The following is a 21,387-nucleotide window of genomic DNA, read 5'->3' on the forward strand; positions in this document are numbered from 1 at the left end:
GGACATATTTAAATGTTTTTTCCTTGAAAAAAAAAATCTTCATGCCTTAAAATATCTTGAATGTAACTCTACACCCTTGCCTCATTTAGTATCCGATGTTCTATGAATATGCAAATGAGCCTCGCCTCCACTCACTCACTCACTCAGAGATCCACTGGTTGACGATCACACGTTGATCTGATTGGTTACAAGGTAGTTTGTGACGTCAGAAACACCAGCGATTTCAAAGCGTGTTTTTGAGACTGTCTTTGGTTCACTGCAGTTTTAAGGAGAAAATACTCAGCAATGCTGTCGAATTTACACAGCAATGGTTTGTCTTAAAAACACCACTGGCTCCATCGATGTTAAAGGTTCCTCGTAGAACCATAAATGCCGATATAGAACCTTTATTTGTTAAGAGTGTATAGAGCTTATACAGAGAAACAAGCGCACAGCCATCTATAGAATTTTTTCTTTGAAGTTTACTCTTGTGGTCGCTCTGTATATCTCTGTGGCAGCGCTGTCGAAGAGTAATCAGCTGGTGAAGTGGATTTACTTATTGTAGAGTTAAGGAAAGTTATGAGTGCTGTAATGTTTGAAGCAGATGTTATAACAGATGTCAGGAGACCGGGAAGATTTTAAAACGAGCCATAAATCTGTAAGATCTTTACCTTCAAGCTGTGGAAATACCAACCGGAAGAGTTCTTGGCTAACTGCTGATATACATATACTATTTAAGTGGTCAAAGTAATCATTATACCATGTTTATGGCATGAGGAAACAGCGCACTGAACTTTAAATCAAATTAATGCAAAAAAAAAACCCCAGAAGTGATGAAACGTTGTTTATTGAGTAAACAATACAATTTAAATGTATATTACAAAATGACACCATAAACATGTTAAAGGGGTTTCAGACACTGCCGACAAGTACTGATTTTAAATCTGCATTATTTGTGGCTTGCACTGTTCAACAGTTCAGTTTTGTTTCTCATTCCACAAAACGTAAGCAAGGCTTTTAGACACAATCAAAGTAAAAGCACTGAATGATGACTGTGAGTCTGACACCAAAAACAGAAAGAAAGAAGAGAAACACTTGCATTGGTCTTCTGCTGAGTAAAGTCACGCTGGTTTGCGTTCACTCCAGTTCAGAACTAATGAGGAATATCACTTCTTAATGAGGCTGTTGATTGCCTTCATCTCGTCGTTGCTCAAAGGGGCAAGATTATATCCTGTCAGCTCAGGCTTCCCTGTGGAAGAAACACAATATCAGATGCTCACATTACATATCTACTAATATTTCATGACAGTAACCTGACACTGTCAGTTAAGTTTATAAAGTAGATATTTACTACACACTGACCTAAAGATGAGGGTTTATTGTATGCCAAAGTAGGGGTGTGCGATATTGACAAATAATATATATACATCTCGATATTTTCTGGGATTTTGTCAATAATGATGATCAGACGATAGAGTGCTGGTTTCTTTATAACAGGCAATTTTTTTATTTAATTAAATTAAGCCTATGCATCATTTATAATGTCAAATTATTACATTTAATGTAAATGTGCATAAATAAATTAAATTAGAATAAAAAGACACAATAGAGCTTTGTAGAGAAAAGATACTTTAAATATGAAAGTACAATTGGCAGTAGGCGGCAGATCACTGTTAATGAGCGGATCATAGAGTCATTAATTCAGTTGATTTGTTCAAATAGACTAATTCATTCAGTAATGAAACCTGTGTTGCTCAGAGACAGTTCTGCCATGGCTTTGTTTGGAACTATTTCTGTCTGACGAATAGAGCAAAAACAGGCAATACTGTGTCCAAGTCACTTATTTGCTTTTTAAACTATTGTATAGAGCTGCGCAACTCTGGATAAATTGAGAATCACATTTTTTTGTTTCAAATAGAGATCACAATTCTGAACATAATTATACTAAATAACAAAACAATAATCTAGTAATTTACTGGAGGTTCTGTCAAATTGTTTTTTGCTGCAGTCTATTTAAAATGTTTAATTAATTTCAATGAACTGCTTAAAAAAATTTGGTGTGAATGACTGATTCAATGACTCATAAACTTCACTTGTTTCCTTACTGGATGAATGATTAAATGACAGATATATTTTTAACAGTCACTTGTGGACACCTACTGGTGTAACAATGTATTTGATACAAATGTTATTTGAAGCACCAAGTTACTTTCTTTGATCGCTTCCGTAGACATAGTGTTTATATCCTAAATATAAACTTTTATCAGTTCTTCTACGATAATTTAAATGATTGTAACAGAAATACTGATACTGTGTGGCTGAAAAGACTGTTTCATAACTATGAGTCTCTCTGTGGATCATTGAGAGATGTTTGCTGCGATCGACTGGACTTTTTCAAGCAGGAATGATATCGCGTGGGTGTTTGAATCGAGATCGCGATATTTTAACGATTAATCGTGCAGTTCTACTGTTATATAAAATCAATATCGCATTTGCAGTTGTGCTTATATTTGGGGGAACAAAACTGCACTCTTTGTGTGATTGCTTAACCATATCACAATATATCCTAAAAGACAAATACTCACACAGGGGTCGTTTTTACTGCATTTTAACGCAGTAGCCTAACCGTACCACTCTCTAGGGGTGTTTTTGTTTGTTTTTTGAGAAGTTAGGGACATACTTTAATGTCAGATTGCACATCATTAAAACAACAATCATGATATCATCGTAGACAACATATACATCTCACACCCCTATGCCAAAGTATCAATGAATCAGGATGGTAAGGCAACTCTACCTTGTAATTCATTGAGACGATTTACTTTTGCTTTTAGTCGATTGCGGAGGTCAGTTATTTCATTGTCAAGGTTTTCTTGGTCTGTTGAGCACAAATAACAGCAAGAGGCAAAGTAAACACCGAGAATGTATTATTAAGAGAGAAATATGGTTCAAGAGGGCATGCTCACCTCTAAGGATCATGGATCGGGCGCTCTCTTGGGGGAATTTGATGAACATATTTCCAAAACACACCTTAACATTGTCTAGATTAGATTGGATTACACATTATTGACATGTTCAGAGGCAAATAGCAATAAAATGTTTAAATAATATTATGGTGCAGATAATATCGGGTAGAGCCTCCTGAGATCTGTAGAGGACATTTGTTTGGTTTCTGAGATCATCAACTTTTCAACTGAGATCATCATATATGCATCAGCGTTGAGTTTTAAAGTGTACCATCTAATAGAGCTGTTATTCTATATAAAATAGGTAAAATGTGTTTGGGGATTAGGGTGATCATGATAACTTTCTCTTCTTGGTTTAAAATGAAGACTATTCCTATTAAATACATATGAAAATAAAAATAAGATATACTTATGAAACTTCAGCAATTGAACAAATTTATACACTTGCACGGTATATATAAATCATCATGTAATATATTTCATAGCATAGATTTAATGTTTATCAAATACAGACACTAATTGTGTACAAACTACAGAAATACATGTAATCCTATTTTATAAACATCTGTAACAGATGACTAAGCAAAAAAAAAACTGAACATAAATGCAAATGCAAAATATAAAATAGGAAGATGGACTGTCGGACAACAACGAGATCTCATTTTCTGACAAACTAATACCGCATGTAATAATAATATGAACAATTTTTGGGACTTGCCGTTTGAGGAATGATTTCGTAAAGCGTTGAATGCTTCTCGATTTCTGTTTCTCCGCAAATCCAGATCCACAATCTGTCAATATTTAAGCGACAATTAATTAGTTTGCCCTATTTCAGCGACACTTCTTCTCCTTATACATTCGACTACAAAAAATATATTAATTCATAAGTACCTGTTGTTTGTCAGCAAGTATGTCTTCTGCAGCAACCTCTACTTCAGTCAAATTCTCCAATATTTGCTGTGCACTCTCGTCCATGCTTGATAATTTTGATAATTCTGTATATTGTGCGCTGGAAAAATAGGCTCGACTGATGACGGAAACCCTATCTGCTCAATTTCAGTTCCGCCCTGCTAGCCTCTGAAATTCGGAACTGGATAGCTACTATTCTTACAATTTTTGTCATAGAAAAGAAATATATGAGGAAAATAGATAGGAAGAGTAGTATGTTAGTATAAGGTTACGAATTTAGCAAATTTATGCAAGCTTTCGATAATCGTTTCTGTAAACCTTAGTCTTCGCTACAAATAAGCTTTTTTATATATATATATTTAGCAAGTAACAACAATTAGCATTCATTCAATTAACATAAATCCTACTGATATTTGAAATTAACAATGAGTAGAACAATTGACTTGGTACGAGGGACACAAAAAAGCTATTTAACTTTTTCACTTTCACTGACCAATGAAATATTACAGTTCATTTTAAAAGCGTCATTCCCAAAAACAAAATAAGTTTTCAATTCAGCTCAGTACATTTCCACCCCTAAAAAACAGATGGTAAGTAGGCCTGTTTATTAACATTTATATGATTAGGCTACTTACTATTAGCCTACTATTCATAATGGATAACTCGACTTTTCTTCGTTGTTTCATTATTTTATTTTATTGTATACATTAATTAAGGGTTGTAACATCAGTGAAAAAAAAAAAAGAAACTACAATTGTGTCGAAAAATAACTAAATCTCTGACCAGACTATAATCACAGTTTCTTTTCTTTTCTTTTTTTTTTTACAATCAAAATCTTTTACATTCATAAAACATTAGACACATCCATCACCATCACATCATACATGTATTAATAACCTTTTCATTATGATGGCCTCTGTTCTCACAATCATTATTTGAACAGAACACTGTTTATGAAACAATTATAAATAAATTGTAAAACAACATTAAAACAATAGAACAATCAAGAATCACAAAACATTTTGAAGGGGGGAAAAAGTGCATGAGTCTTGTCTGAACATGTTTCAGTGGTTTTAACTGTCTTTTGAATTTTAGTTAAAAGGGAGTTAATTTTAAACAATTTCTATCAAGGTATTCAGAATTCAAAACCACTGAACAAGCATTGACCATCAATGCCATATCGACCTTGAGACAACTTCTTCCCTAATTCAAAATATGATTTATACTTACAGTAGATGATATCACTTATTTATATTGTAGCAGCAGTGATGTTAAGAAATGAATCTGTTCCCAAAACATCTGGAATTACTTTGGATACGGCTATTACAAACTCCTCCCATCTCAAGAGGAACTTTACAAACGTGTTTTATTTATGGCCATCACATTAAACTTTTGAATCAGGCATAAGAAAAATAATGAGTTGTACAATGAAAGATGTCTGATGTCTGGTTGCTCACTGGGACAGTCGAGTTGAGGGTAATGCTGTGTTTCAATGTTAACAGTGAATCTTACCATTAGATACATTAATGTAACAGAATAATTTGTATAATCTGCAGACATACAAATATTGCTGAAAAAAAATTTTTTTTGTTTATTTACCTGCTAATAAAAGTTGCTACAGAGAAATGAATGTAGGTCTATATATATTGCTATTACACAGCAACAATAAAATAACAATTGCTAAAACTAATATTTTAAACAAAAATAAACATGGGGTACATCATGCGTATAGTCTTACAAAAACACATCTTAAACTTAAGAGACTTAAAGGCCCGTTCACAGCAAGAACGATAAGATAAAGACATAGTTATAAAAATCATTCTAATAAACAAGAATAGCAGAGTCCACACCAATATCCTAAATCCTTGTCTTTTTTCATATTACATAAGTGATGTGACTGTAAAAATGTGTGTGTGTGTGTGTGTGTGTGTGTGCGTGTGTGTGTGCGTGTGTGTGTGCGTGTGTGTGTGTGTGTGTGTGTGTGTGTGTGTGTGTGTGTGTGTGTGTGTGTGTGTGTGTGTGTGTGTGTGTGTGTGTGTGTGTGATTAAATATATTTGAGATGTAAATATATATACATCTATATGTAGCTATAGTGTAAGACCACCCAGGGTATGCGATTTTTGGGTACGTGTGTTTCAGTTGTTCCTACATTTTCGTGAATTTAGAATAAAATTTAAAACAAAAGTTATTTAATGAATCACGATTTGTTCATGTAAACGTTCGTACACAAATCCATGCGTATGCACAATAAGAGAATAAGATAGTGTCATTGCATTAGATAAAAAACAACATCACACCAAAAATCATTTACAATCTTTAAAGCAAAACATCTCACTATAAGGTTTTAAATGATAAGTCAATACTCTTGGAAATAAAGAACTTTCTGTTTGCAACACGTCATGTCCATATATGTGATGAACTGACTTCATACATTCACTAAAATAACATAGTTATCAGTTGCCTACAGTAAATGTCATAGCACAAATTTCTCAGAAAATACATAACCTGGTTTGATATTTTCTTATCAAATGCATTGAAATTCATTAATTTTACAGAAAGTGTTTTCCCGCCCAGTTACATTGTGACAAATGCGACGTGTTTCTGCTTCCTGGTCAGTGGACTAGTTTCAGAGTCTTTGTATGTTAGTAAACCCTCTGAACTCGCAGCACAGGACAGCTTTGAGTCCTGCAGTGTTTTATCACAGCTCTTCCCTCGTTCACTGCGTCCGCGTGCCGAGAAGCTGATCTCCCTGACGCCGACACAGGAGTGACTCCTTTCCCCCGGCCTTCTCGTCTTCACATCACAGACACCGGCTGCTGTGGCCCGGTCAGGAGTGCGTGTGAATCCCACCGGATTGCGAATGTTCCCGACGGCCTGCATGCGCCTCCAGTGACTGCTCTCGCTCAGAGGATCACTGAGTCTGTGCTCCCGGGATCTGTGTCTCGACTCCAGCGGATGAGCTCTGCTCTCGCTCAGAGGATCACGGAGTCTGTGCTCCCGGGATCTGTGTCTCGACTCCAGCGGATGAGCTCTGCTCTCGCTCAGAGGATCACTGAGTCTGTTCTCCCGGGATCTGTGTCTCGACTCCAGCGGATGAGCTCTGCTCTCGCTCAGAGGATCACTGAGTCTGTGCTCCCGGGATCTGTGTCTCGACTCCAGCGGATGAGCTCTGCTCTCGCTCAGAGGATCACTGAGTCTGTGCTCCCGGGATCTGTGTCTCGACTCCAGCGGATGAGTTCTGCTCTCGCTCAGAAGATCACTGAGTCTGTGCTCCAGGGATCTGTGTCTCGACTCCAGCGGATGAGGTCTGCTCCCGCTCAGAGGATCACTGAGTCTGTGCTCCCGGGATCTGTGTCTCGACTCCAGCGGATGAGGTCTGCTCTCGCTCAGAGGATCACTGAGTCTGTGCTCCAGGGATCTGTGTCTCGACTCCAGCGCTCTGCTCTCGCTGCTGCTGCGTGAGGCCTGACGCTTCTTCTCCAGGCGTGTGTGGAGATGGAGGGCATGAGGGCGGCATGATCCGTTCAAGATGAGATACTGGTTCTGGCATTGTGGACAAGTGGAGCTTGAAAGCTGACGGGTGGCTAAAGAGGACAGTAACGCTAAAGGGAACGCGCGCTGACACTGGAGGATACATTTAGGAGAGCTGAGGCTGAGATGAGAAGACGAGTGGCGAACTTTAGGCATTGGGGTGTTGGATTTGCTACTGTCTTCTTGGACACTTTGGATCTGATGCCATTCAATCTGCAGTAGCCGGTCCAAGTATCTCTCGAGCTTCCCGACGGGCTTGGGCCGAGGAACGCTCTTGCTGTTGGTGTTCAAGTACACTGCTAACTGCTTCAGACTCCAAGAATTGAAAGGAGGAGGTAAGAAATCTGGATAGGATCCTCTGAACTTGTCCTGTGGAGGTCTGGAGGACTGAAAGTCCGACGGATCGATGACTTCTGCTCGCAGCTCGAGGTCAGGCGGAGAGATTTCAGCCGGAAACACAGAATATCGCTCAGAATCGGAGAGGTCACTGGCGCTGTCCTCTTCTCTGGGTTTACATTGCAGCGTACAGCCTTCATCTTCTTCTTCTCTCTGCACTATCACAGGCCTTTCACTTGAGCTTTTAACCCTGCCACCATTGCCAATCTCTTTTTGTTTTTGTCGCCTCTCCTTTTGTCCATTTTTGGATGTCGCATGAGATTTGATCTTGGTGTTGTGTTGCCTTGAGGAACCAAAAGTCAAGTCTTAGAAAATTATATAACATCTGGACACACTTTGTTTTAAAGTGTTCATGTATTGACATGAATAATGTACATGTTCTTGTTAGGGGTTAAACGGATTGTTGTTGATACGTGATCCGTACGCATGTGATTTGCGGATTAATTTAAAGTTTAACCGCCATAGTCTGAAAGTTTATAATTTGGACGTGTTTTGTCTTGCTAGATTACACATTCATTAAATTTTAAACCATTCCAGTGCTAGAAGAGGCAAAAGAGAATTTAATTCGGTACTTTCAGAGAGCGCACAAACTCCGAATTGATTCTTCTTTCGCGTCTTCATGCACTTGGATTGACAAATACGCACAAAATTATGTCAAAATACCAGTCTCGGCAAGTATTGTAGTAAACACAGTCGGTTATGTCTCAAGAGAAAGAGAACAAGAGAAGCATGTGCATCATTATAATGGATCCGTGCATTCGGTCTTAAAGTGACAGTAGCCTATAAACACCTGCTGTTATTTATGTGTCATTAATGCTAATCACACTACAAAACACAGATTTAACATATATTAATCTATATTGAATGCATACAGTAAACATAGTGTTATTTTACATTTAATTATTACATTTCTGTACCTAAAATGAATACTACAGTTAGACCTTACTTTATTTGTAACATTGTTGTGTTGTATTTATTTATCCTTGTAATTTGTGTATTTGTTCTTATTTTTTACTGACTGTTCACTTGCCTTTAATAATGTCTGAACTTTATAAGTTAGGCTAATAGTTTTTAGCGTGGTATTGGAGTACCTACTTAAAGTGTGCTTTAAAGGGATAGTCAGTAATTACTCTCCCTCATGTTGTTCCCTTTCGAAGGGAACTCAACAATACGTCAACGACGTTATGGGGAACGCCTCAGGCGTGACAGGTGTCTGAAATCACTATCAAATCACGTCAATCATATTGACCGGCGACAGCCCGTGAATCATCAGCGTGAATGATTAACGTGCGACCTGGAAGTATAAAGGGGCGCCTTGCAAACATGACAAATCATCTCATCGTCTTCAGGGACTGTTTGTTTGAAACGCTATTCAAGTATACGAAGGTAAGAGAAAGATGAAACGCACAGCTAAGGCAGATTGTTTTCGTAAGTGTGCCGACCCGTGTCCGAGGTTTCTGACACCGGCCGACATACACGAGCTGTGCGTTTTTTGCTTGGGTGAAGAGCATGCACGGGAGGTTCTCGAGGGAGCCCTCTGTGCTAACTGCGAGCGTTTTTCTCTTAAAACGCTCCGCTCTCGTCTGGCCCTCTTCTCGAGTGAAGGGGGTTCAGCGTCTGGACCTCACGGCGCGGGTCCCGCTCGTGCCGAGGCCGAGGCCGAGCGGCGACTTACATCATGGGGCTCCCAGATGGAGCTCGTCGATCGCCTCGAGAGGGTTGTTAACCTCTCAGATGATTCGACGGCTGACGAGGGCGAACTGCAGGTCGATGGGGAAGATTACTCACCGACTGTACCTGCAGTTGATGCTCTTCAGGACACGCAGGAGATGGCTGAGGAGTTTTATGATCAGGTAGATCCTGAACCTCCTCAGCCATCCTGCCCCGTGTATGCAGAGCTGGTGGATGTGATGGAGCGCGCTGTCAATAGGCTGCAGCTGCCTTGGCAGCGCGCTAGAGGAGAGATCGCTCGCGGTAGGCTAAAAAAAAAAAACAACGATCGGTTTCTCCCCGGCCATACACCACCAGCTCAGGTGAGCCTTCCATTCCTTCCTGATCTTCACACGGAGATCGAGAGGGCATGGAAGAGCCCATACTCTGCCCGTATTCACCGACATCAGCGGGCCAGTTTCGCTGATGTCGAGGGGATCGGAGAGCATGGGTACGTGTCAATGCCGCCCATTGACGAGACGTTCGCGAACTATCTCGTGTCTGGGCGGGCAGCGACATTGAAAGCTCCAACCCTGCCATCCAAACCGCTGAAAACAACGGCTCGTTTGAATGGCAGAGCATACACGGCAGCAGGTCAGGCCGGTGCTGCACTGCACACCATGGCAGTATTACAGGCGTACCAGGACGACCTGCTGGGGGATCTCGACCAGGGGGCAGGGATGTCCCCTGAGGCGGTGGCTGAGCTGCGCCGCAACACAGATCTGGCATCTGTGGTTAAATCTAGCCGACATCGGGGAGAAAGAAAAAGCCTTTCTCCTCGATTCGCCGGTTTCGCCTTCCGAACTCTTCGGTACCTCCGTAGAGGCGGTGGTGGGGAAGTTCATGGAGGCGAAGGCGCGCTCAGCAGCGTTTAAAACTTGTATACCGCTGAGATCCGCGTCCGTACCCCGGCAAGCGGGAGGGCCTGGCCCTTCACGGTCTGAGGACCGTAGGCAGGGTCAGCGAGCCAGTGTCGCCTCTCGTGCGCCCCCTCCCTTGAGGAGCAGGTCGCAGAGAAGGCGTGACTCCCGCAACAGAAGAGATTTGAGGGAGGTTATCCAGCGCAAACGCACACAGCGTCGGTAATGGATAACCTCCCCGGAGGGTCACGAAATCTGCCCTCTCTCTTCTGACCCCCAGGCGTTCATAACATCAGGCCTGGGGATGGGCCTATGATGAGAACTATGTTCTGATGGCCCACCTAGGCTTGGTTAGTGGAAACGCCCCTTTCAGGCATGTAAAGTGGCGGATCCCAGGTTTGTAAAGAACTATCTGGCGAGTCTTCACTTTGCACGCCGCAGGTGAGCTGCTGGTCTTTTCAAAGAGTATTTTTTTGTGATTAAAAATAACATATTTCTCTTTACAGACCTCGTTCCCTGTATAGAGTCATGGGGTCATGTCAAGGTAATAAGGTAAGAGAACTTTATTGGATTATCAGGGCCCTGAAGTTCCCCGTTAGGTGGCCAGAACGGTAACTGTGTTAGCCTTCGGGCTGCTAGCCACCTCAGGGTAGATTGGTTGGTCTCTCTCTTTAAATTGTTTTACTTAGAGTGTTGACTGACGCTAGAGCTTCAGATAGATCTTATGTCCGGCCCACGGGTCCGTTTGACTTTTTCCTGAGTATGTCGCCCCTTGAGCTCTGTTTGGGTTTTCATTAGGCTGAGCGATTCTGCAGCCCTTTGTATGGAATAATACAGACTATATTCTTTAGTAAGGCTGTGGCTCCTCCGAGCCCTCAGATAGATCTATGCTTGCAGGCTGGCCCTCACCAGGGCCGCCTCTGTAGCTGGCCTAGGCTGTGCCAGGGATAATAGAGGCGCTCTGCTAAAAATTTTAGCATTTTTTCCTCTGACCCTTCACTGTGTGAATGTTGGTTTCTAGCATCCCTGTATAAACAGCCTCCTCCCGTGGGAGTCGTTAGGCCAAGGCCCGCCCCCTTCTCTGCATTCTGGGGTGACTAGAGTAATGCAGCATGGTGCAGAGGATGGTTTGTAAGGACATGGTAGGCCTCGAACAGGCCTCCGTGGTATATATGTCTTTATTGAGCAGGGTTAGGCCATCTTTCGCTTCACGAAGAAGACTGGGTTTCCTGCCCGACCCTGCCATGCAGAACTGGCCTACGGATTTAGGCCGCCAGTTTAGGCTTCACTCACCTCGCTGAGCTACTGCTAGAGCGCTAGGTTGTAGGTGGTTGGCTTTCATTCAAGCCCCACTCCCCTAGGTTGGGCACAGATACATTTCTGTCACCCCTAGAGCCGCTGGCAGGCCCGCACCCTGGTAACCTCAGGGTGAGGTGTGAGTATTCCCCTGTGATACAGGGTAGGTCTGAGCACTTCACTCCCAGTTCTGTTTTATCCTACCTCGCACCACTACGGCTCGGGTCGAGTATGAAGTAAGCTTCACTTCTTCTTTGGTCGAAGTACGCTCCCCTGAAGCCAGAGCATTGCCCTGAGCTGACGCCCATGCATAGATGGTAGGCCCCTGACTAATTGGGGCCTCCGTTGAGGCAGAGTGGCGTATGTTGTACTCCCCTTGTTTTAAGGGTGCTAGCTTTCTTGCGGAGTACACTGCCATGGGCAATGTGATTAGGCACCAGGATGCTGTAGGCGCTGTGTAAACAGTTTTTCTGCCAACGAAGGCTGCGCCATTAGGTAGTAGGCCTCAGCAGGCCTCCTTGATTGGACAGCCCCCCAGAGGGCACTGTAGGCCAGCTCACTTTACGTGGTTGGCCTTGGTGGTTCGGGCAGTTGACTCACTGATGGGTAGTAGGCCTTAAACAGGCCTCCTCGGAGGTGAGTCCCAACATTGTGGGACATACCTTATAGCGCTACTGGAAGCCCATTAGTAAATTATGCTGTGTAGTATGGTTTCCAACAGTGTACTTTATGGCAGAATATGACTTGCTATTAGCTAGTAGGCCCGACCAGGCCTCCCTGATAGGCGAGTCCCCAGCTGGCTGGCCTTAGCAGGCCACCTTATACTTTCACCCGGACTCAGGGCTCAAAGCTACCAGTGGTTATCAGGTAGTAGGCCACTCAGGCCTCCCTGAAGGTGAATTCCCACTTAAGATGGTTGTCAGGTAGTAGGCCTCACCCGGCCGCCCTGAAGGCGAATTCCCACTTACGTTGGCTATCAGGTAGTAGGCCTCTCTGGGCCTCCCTGAATGTGAGCTCCCAAATATTGTGGCTGTCAGGTAGTAGGCCGCTCTGGGCCTCCCTGGATGTGGGCTCCCAAATATTTTGGCTGTCAGGTAGTAGGCCTCACCAGGCCTCCCTGAAGGTGAGTTCCCACATACTGTGATTATCAGGTAGTAGGCTCCTCCAGGCCTCCTTGAATGAGAACGGTCAGGTAGTATGCCTCACCAGGCCTCCCTGAAGGTGAGTTCCCACAGATAGTGGTGACCAGGTAGTAGGCCTCACCAGGCCTCCCTGAAGGTGAGCTCCCCACATACTGTGGTTGTAAGGTAGCAGGCCTCACCGGGCCTCCCTGAAGGTGAGTTCCCACGTACTGTGGTTATCAGGTAGTAGGCCTCTCTTGGCCTCTCTGAAGGTGAGCATCTCACATACTGTGGTTATCAGGTAGTAGGCTCCTCCAGGCCTCCTTGATTGAGAACGGTCAGGTAGTAGGCCTCACCAGGCCTCCCTGAAGGTGAGTTCCCACAGTTTGTGGTTACCAGGTAGTAGGCCTCTCCAGGCCTCCCTGAAGGTGAGCTCCCCACATACTGTGGTCGTAGGGTAGCAGGCCTCACCGGGCCTCCCTGAAGGTGAGTTCCCACGTACTGTGGTTATCAGGTAGTAGGCCTCACGTGCCTCCCTAAAGGTTAATTCCCACTTACGTTGCTATCAGGTAGTAGGCCTCTCCGGGCCTCCCTGTAACACTCCCTAGTGGTGCTGGGTTTATGAAGCTAGTGGTCTCTTGCTATCAGTTTCAGCTAGCCTTAATAGGCAGCTGCTGAAGGCGACCTTGCGCCCTGGCTCGCTAAAGTGTTCATTCTCTGCTAAAGGTTCCCTCCCGGAACCTTTTCTGCCTACAGCCTGGTTTGCCTACCAGGCAGACCTTGTGCTCCCCTCACGAGGGTCTCTATGAGCATGCGGCTTCCTGAGTCTGGTCAGACGGTCGTAGGCCTCTCGTGAGGCCTCCCAGTTAGATCAGCCCTTAGGCCTTCACAGGCCTCCTCAGTGTTTTGAAACACAGACACTGGATTGATCCGTGGATCGAGTAGAGAAACTCCCCTCGCTAGCAAGGGTCGGAAAGCACTATGCTGAGTCATACTCTCCGGGATATCCCGTCTCTGAGATCCGGGCCGAGTGGTTCACTGCCAGCTTCGCAGTCCCTCGGGTTGGATGCCTTACTTAAGGCATTTGTCCAGAGGCTCTGTCTTCAGACAGACAGGATTTGGCCAGACTAAGTGTCTATGTACTGGCGCCAGGTCAGGCCGTCCTGGTGGCATTTCGGGGTGAGTACGTTCCCCTGAATAGTGACTGGCTGGGGTTCCCTTGGGTTCCCTAGCCACATTCCCTAGAAGGGACCCCTTCTAATTGGAAGCTGAGGTTCCAGGCCCGGAGCCGGCCCAGGTAACCCTTTCATTTAACCATGTTTATGAAGGTTTTTCTGTGAGGCTGTAGCTTGGGCTATGACCGTAGGGAATGCTGTCACTGACAGCCCAGTGTGACCTGAGGGTGAGTGGTTCTAGCGTTTCATTTGAAGTTGCTGGTTCTGACAGTTGTCACTGCCACTTGGCATGCACTCCCCTTAGCATGGCGGCGTTGGTATATCGTTCCCCATAACGTCGTTGACGTATTGTTGAGTTCCCTTCGAAAGGGAACGTCTCAGGTTACGACTGTAACCTATGTTCCCTGAGAACAGGGAAAGAGACAATACGTCTCCCTGCCATGCCTCGGGGCTTGCCTACCGTACAGTCCCTTCAGACGATAAGGTGATTTGTCATGTTTGCAAGGCGCCCCTTTATACTTCCAGGTCGCATGTTAATCATTCACGCTAATGATTCACGGGCTGTCGCCGGTCAATATGATTGACGTGATTTGATAGTGATTTCAGACACCTGTCACGCCTGAGGCGTTCCCCATAACGTCGTTGACGTATTGTCTCGTTCCCTGTTCTCAGTTAACATAGGTTACAGTCGTAACCTGAGACGTTCCAACCCCGTAAGACCTTCGTTCATCTTCGGATCACAAATTAAGATATTTTTGATTAAATCTGAGAGCTGGATCACTCCTCCATAGGCTTCTAATGGATTGAAACTTGCCAGCCCCGAAAAGTTATTAAAGACATCATTAAAATAGTCTAAGTGACTACAGTGGCTCAATCTTAAGTTTATCAAGCGACGAGAATACTTTTTGTGCGCAAAAACAAACAAAAATAACAACTTTATTTTTAACTATTCATTTCCATCTCTGTGGGCCTTGAGTCAGTTCACTAGTGTAACAGCGCAGCGCTTTGTGTTGTACGTCACACGTAGTCTCTCTATTGGCCGATGCAGGTCATGTGTGTGATGCGTGTGATGTACAACACAGAAGCTTAAGCAATTGCACTAGTGAACTGACTCGAGGCCCACAGAGATGGAAATGAATAGTTGAAATAAAGTCGTTATTTATTTTTTGCGCACAAAAAGTATTCTCGTCGTTTGTTAAACTTAAGATTGAGCCACTGTAGTCACTTGGACTATTTTAACAATGTCTTTAATAACTTTTTGAGGAACAAGTTTCAATCCCTTAGAAGCCTGTGGAGGAGTGATCCAGCTCTCAGATTTAATCAAAAATATCTTAATTCGTGTCCCGAAGATGAACGAAGGTCTTACGGGGTTGAAACAACATGAGGGTGAGTAATTACTGACAGAATTTTCATTTTTGGGTCAACTATCCCCCTCTAAGTAATAAATGGAAAGCAAAGTTACCCATCCCCAAAATGTTATTTTTTCTTGCTGATCCGAAAAATTATCTGATCCGTGACTCAAAAACCGTAATATGATCCGAACCATGAGTTTTGTGGTCAGTTGAACCACTTCTTCTTGTCTTATTATAATAATTAATTCTAGTAACATGTAGACTGTAAAATACAAGATTTATTGATCTATGTGCCATATCTAACCTGTTTGTGGTGTTCGCCATGATCAACATGTTGTCAGGTTTTGTCCTTCTGAACCTTTGCTGAGAGTCCTGTAGACACAAAGGGAAAAAAAGCTTTAACACAAATATGTGTTTAAAATCTACTGGTACGTTTTATTAAAGTGCCCCAAATACGGATCCAAATGCAGTGTCTAAACCCCACCTCTCCGAGAGCCTGCTCTGCTCTGATTGGTCAGATAGTCTGTTGTGATTGGTCGACATCTACAGCTTGTGTTGGAAACCAAATGCCCGTCATTATATCTGAATTTCAGCTCTTCCTCAGCACTTGATACACAGTGATACGAACAGTATTGATGGTGTCAGTTTTACCGTAGCAATCTCATCCTTTAGAAGTGTATCAATGGCCCTGTTTTGACCTGGTATTAAGAAGCGTTTTAGTCGATCGGATCCCATAAGTAAAATAAGCTCGTTCAATTCACATATGAACAGGCGGAGAGCATCAGCTTTTGTTTCTACTCTGACACGCTGAGTCTGTGTTAGAAATCAGGAATGGTGAGAGAACATTTTGCTTGGTACGTTTTTCATCTTCAAACCAAACTTGGGGCTCCAGCCAACAAAAGGCTAGTGCGCTTCCCATAATGTTTACGCATTCGGTCAGTAGGTGGAGAGAAGACGCTCTTTTGTGGCTGTTTGTACACATGAGCGTTTACACTATGAAAGCATCTGGTCGAATGCGTTTTCAACGACCTCTGGAAGTGGCTGAAAGTGGACGAGCACAAAACATTTTACACCCCATTTACACCTGTATTTAGTGTCGACCCTTGTGCTGAGTTTGGCCAAAATGTTTCTTAATACCAGCTGTAAACAGGGACAAAGTGGATTCGCTTTGTCAGCAGAAAACAGTGTCTTCTCCACATGAACAACACAAACCAAACTCTTCCAGTCTCAGATGAACTACAGTGTTTGAGGGTCAAAGTAGACATTGTTCACGGCAGCCAATGAGGAACATAGACTGACATTTGGCAAATCTGTTAAAAACCTACTGAGATTCAGCAGGAAGTGAGACTGGAATTACTGACGACTTCAGTTCAGAATCGGTTTTCTTTTTAGCCACTTTTCCACTGTCGGGCCAGTGCTAACATCCTGCCGAGGCCAAACTCAAGCTGCGATTCCACTGTCAGCAACTGAGTTATTATACGAGTTAACTGGAGTATATGTAATTTATGACATAAGTGGGTGCATTGCAGAAGTCCAGTATCAACAAGAAGACAGATGAAACATGAAACCAAATAAATGCACAATTATAATAATATATGATTAGTCAAGTGACTAATAGCCTAACTCAGTTTATCTGCACTTTGCAGACCTTTTTACATTCACAAACAGCTATATTACACACTACATAAAAAAGTGTGTGATGAATTTAAATGCATCAATTGCATAGAATTATTATTTATGTTATTATATAAGTTTACACACAAATACTTACAGGTTCAGATGCCAGGCTGATGCCACTATTCGGTGGTGGATGCAAAGGCACTTTTGTGGTTTTCTTGCTTTCAATGAAAAAGTGAGGTTGGTCAAGATCAGAAATAAATGGATGATTGCTGAAGTACAGCATATTCAAAATCACCAAGAATGAAGTAAAAAAATTAAAGATGTTTTGCCACTTATCCAAGCTATTTCATCATACATTATCTGGGGAAATAAAACATGACCTGAATGTAATTTACAGTTATTTATTTTTCTTACCTTGGTGCATGTCCCAAAGCTTTAGTTTTTGTTCTATCTGAAGAAAGAAGATTCTGACTGTTGTGCACAGTGCTCTCCTGTAAGACTGTTCCCATCACTCTCCTAAACGGATGAAATCTCGTGAATTAAAGCCACGGAGTCTTGAAGGATTTGAAGGCTCGTCCATTTTTTATCGTTCATGTGAGGTTTACTCCCACTGTCCCTTTAATGCTTCGTGAATCTGTCCCGTTCTGTCGTAAATAATTCAGCACAACACCGGATCAGCCTGAGCCTGTGTGTAATGAGATTCATCGGTCAAATTAGGCGTTCTCGATTCTGTCTCGTGCACTTAACTAATCGACGATATGTGGTTAATACTCTGAATCCTGTGAGGATCTTTACGCAGGCGTGTTTTCCAGATGTGAGGATGCTGAAGGGCGCATTGTTGTGTGGGAAATGTAGTTATACAGTGTCACAGGATCAGGGTCGCTGTAGTCTACACGATACTGTAAATATACGGCTGTAAACAAGCGACACGACAAAAATACAACCGCGCGATAACCTATTGACTGGCCTAGTTCTCGTGAATGGAGATTGACGTGTTAGCGCTATGCATTGTTTATATACGTGCAGGACGTGAGAATGTCATATCTCATGTACAGTGGTCTAATAATAATAATCGTTGGTGTGGTAGTTTCGACTACTCCTCCTATGGGATCAGTTAAATGTCATAGGGGCTTGATCTCTGAGTATATTATTACAGACACTCTGGGTGAAGAGGTCTTTTCCACCTTAAAGTTAATGTGTTGTGTGTTCATTCATCTTTCTGAGGTCGTTCTTCGTAAAGTTGCCGTAATTGAGGTAAGAATATGTTGCCAGATCTAGAGATTAACATTGAACATCTTGATTATTGGATCGCTTGAAAGAGACCTGTCACTTTGCATACCTAAATCAGAAGTAGGCTCGATGTAACACAAATGGTTTTAAAACGTTCCATACTAGCATGACGAAACTGTGTTGTAGGACTATATTTACTAGTTGCCATATCAACACTAGGCCTATATATATAAAAAAAAATGCGTCAAAATTGGAAGATATCACTGAACATTTATTTAACCATAGCAAAAGTAGCCTACATTTCTTCATGAAGTTAAATTTTCATCTCTGCTTTTTTGTGTTTGTTTAAAATCAGACAAATCTGATATTATTGTAATCTTATATCTGTTATTTAACAGTTGAGATACAGTATTTCCTTCATGCTGATCTAACCAGCAGAATACACTAGCCGGGTTCAAATCCCAGTTGCGCTGGTGGGGCATGTTGTCACATTGTTACAATGTGCCCCTATTAGAACTATGATATTCTATTCTATACTTTTATGAATTCTATTGAGGAAAAAGGTGAATAAAGACTGAGAGTCAATGTTCAGAAATGATGAATTATTAGTAGCCTATGTTTTGAACTATGCTGTATAGCTGTGTTTTGTGGTGTGTTTGTTGCCTAAATAAAAAATAACTATTTTTAATTATTAAAAATATCATAGCATATATCATCAATATATATAAAAAATATTAAAAAGTTAATAATTGGATTTTATTGACAAAATATTTTAGTTTATCTTGTATATTTTTTTATTAGATCAGATAACATTTTAATCTGTCATATGGTGGTCATGTTACAAACCCGTGTGGCATGTTGTCACACTTCAATTCTTTCGGGGTAAATCAAGAAAAAAAGTATACACTGTATTAATGAAACAAAACCACATAATTGTACTAGACTTTAAAATAATGTTGGAAAAAATAAATACTCTGAACCCAAGTGAATTTACACAAACTGAGAAAGTCAAAAAGTGTCAGGTTGTGCCCCGCTCTCCCCAACGTCCGTTACGTGTTACACGTTTATGTTGTTAGGTTTTAGTATTAGGTGAACATAGCATAATGAAGAAATGATTAGGCTAATGTCTCCAAAAAGGATTTAGAAACTTTTTGGCAAAGTTGAAAAAAATAATTCTGAATGTCTTGTCTTTACATTAACATAACAAAATTTGCTAACATTTTATTTTACAGTACCATTGTTACATATGTTACATGTAGATACTATAGCAATAAATTAAGCATAACTACATGAAACTAACCCTAAACCAAACCAAAGCCTAATGCTAACCCAATAGTAAGGACATAGTTACTTAAGTTTATATTACTCGGTACTTAAATGTATAATTACACTGTTAAGACATCTTCAAATAAAGTGTAACTGAACATTTAAATTATAAAACTGAATTCTGTATGTTTGCACACTTTATAGTTGTCAAAAAAGAGTGATCAATAGTTTGCAGAAATGCCCAAAAAATAGCTACTTGGCAAATACAGCAACACTCATATATTTTCACCTGTGAAACTACATAACTTGTGTATTATATCTTCTTACATATTCTCCTTTTGCTCATATTAAGTAGAGTGAGAATGGAGTCTCATCCGCATGGATCTGGACCTGCCTTGCAGTTCACAAGCGTTTTTAATGAAACATCAAGACCTGTCAAGAGCTTTCACCTTCTGGACATCTCCAACTCACTTCCACACAGGACCCCGGTGGCAATACGCCCCCCGAGCCCAAACCCAGGTCCTGCTCAGTGTCCCGTGGGCCGCCGCGGGCCGTCCTGCGAGCCGGAGCCAAAGCCCATCATGAGGAGACGTGCGAAATCCCTCTCGTCCTCCACAGACGAGCACTCGTGCAGGAACATGCAGGTCCGCTTCGTGGACTCCCTGGGGCTCGAGCTGGAAGATGTGAAGTTCTTCACTGCCAGCGAGGATCCGCGAGTGCCGGTCCACGTCATCACAAGACTTCTGGCCGGTTCTGAGCTCGCATCCAGGAGAAAGCTGGAGCTGGAGCTTCCCTACTTCCAACCGGCATTCCCTGATAATATAAGTGCCGAGCCTGGATTCCTCGAGCGCTTGATCCAGCAGAGAGTGTCCCTGGAGCAGATGTTTTACTCCGAGCTGGGGATTATAGGAACTGTGCAGGTGTTGAATCTGGCTTATGAGAAAGAGGTGACGGTGATCTACTCGTTCACTGACTGGAAGAGCCGTGCGGAGAGTAAAGCGAGCTGGATCTCCACTGTCCACAGAGACGGCTCTGATCCCGAGTCTGATGTGTTTCGTTTTCATCTCCCCGTCCCTCCGTTCATCATGACACCCGGAGCCGTGCTGCAGTTTGCCATCCGCTTCCGTGTCACAGGATCCGAGTACTGGGACAATAATGCTGGATGTGATTATAAACTGACCTGCCAGACGTATAAATTAACGGTGCCTAGAGAGTGTGAAGGTAGTTTGGTGCATTTCGTTTGACTCTCACCTCGTAGAACATAAACGCACACATCATCGGAAGGATCTCTTATAGAGCTATATATATATATATATATATATATATATATATATATATATATATATATATATATATATATATATATATACTTTTTAACCACAAATGCTCGTCTTGCACTAGCTCTGCTATACGTAATCATGTTGAAAGGTCAAGCTGGCGCAGGCGTAAATACTGACTTAGAGTTTACAAAGCAAACGTGCAAAGACTAACTCAAACACCATTTACAAAAATAATAATAAATAAAAGCTAAAACAACGATGTCGGATGATTTTGAAGTTGGAGAATAAAATGAGATTTTTCACACTACCCTATATTTACCGCCTGACCTTTCAGCCTGATTACGTAACTGATTGCATCAGTGCAAGATGAGCATTTGTGGTTACATGGTATATTAAAGTTTATTTTTGTTATAAACGTCCGCTGGTTTGTCTAGATCAGACTCTTATTCCTCGGCTGGATCGTGTCGAGACTTTGAAGCTGCACTGAAACTCACATTTGGACCTTCGACCCGTTGGACTCCATTGAAGTCACTATATGGAGAAAATCCTGGAATGTTTTCCTCAAAAACCTTCATTTCTTTTTTCTTTTCCACTGAAGAAAGAAAGACATGAATATCTTGGATGACTTAGGGAAGAGTAAATTATCAGGAAATTATAATTCTGAAGTGAACTCTTTAAAATGGCTCTAATTTCAG

General features: G+C 42.2%; 3 protein-coding genes across 4 annotated transcripts; 1 reads left to right on the top strand and 2 right to left on the bottom strand.

Annotated features, from left to right (window-relative positions):
* Positions 1-810: 810 nt before the first annotated feature.
* Positions 811-3,986, bottom strand: pdrg1 (p53 and DNA-damage regulated 1). The gene is made up of 5 exons (XM_077204533.1): positions 3,837-3,986; positions 3,664-3,736; positions 2,946-3,020; positions 2,777-2,857; positions 811-1,228 (listed from the first exon to the last, which is right to left on the bottom strand). Exons 1-5 carry the CDS (start codon positions 3,918-3,920, stop codon positions 1,146-1,148), a joined length of 396 nt encoding a protein of 131 aa, XP_077060648.1. The 5' UTR covers positions 3,921-3,986; the 3' UTR covers positions 811-1,145.
* A 536-nt stretch (positions 3,987-4,522) lies between these two features.
* On the bottom strand, positions 4,523-17,980 carry fam217bb (family with sequence similarity 217 member Bb). Of its 2 annotated transcripts, none has more exons than XM_077204237.1 (4): positions 17,331-17,980; positions 17,068-17,134; positions 15,601-15,668; positions 4,523-8,065 (listed from the first exon to the last, which is right to left on the bottom strand). In XM_077204237.1, the coding sequence occupies exons 1-4, from the start codon at positions 17,423-17,425 to the stop codon at positions 6,430-6,432; spliced, it is 1,866 nt and encodes a 621-aa protein (XP_077060352.1). In that variant the 5' UTR covers positions 17,426-17,980; the 3' UTR covers positions 4,523-6,429. The 2 variants fall into 2 exon arrangements, with proteins under 2 accessions (XP_077060352.1, XP_077060354.1); XM_077204239.1 differs by having other exon boundaries at positions 17,068-17,130; positions 17,331-17,972.
* A 1,778-nt stretch (positions 17,981-19,758) lies between these two features.
* Positions 19,759-20,705, top strand: ppp1r3db (protein phosphatase 1, regulatory subunit 3Db). The gene has a single exon (XM_077204240.1). It carries the CDS (start codon positions 19,775-19,777, stop codon positions 20,654-20,656), a length of 882 nt encoding a protein of 293 aa, XP_077060355.1. The 5' UTR covers positions 19,759-19,774; the 3' UTR covers positions 20,657-20,705.
* The last annotated feature ends 682 nt before the right edge of the window (positions 20,706-21,387 follow it).

The sequence above is a fragment of the Siphateles boraxobius genome, unplaced genomic scaffold, assembly GCF_051911475.1.
Source record: "Siphateles boraxobius isolate OS27281-9 unplaced genomic scaffold, OSU_SipBor_1 5, whole genome shotgun sequence".
Lineage (NCBI taxonomy): Eukaryota > Metazoa > Chordata > Actinopteri > Cypriniformes > Leuciscidae > Siphateles > Siphateles boraxobius.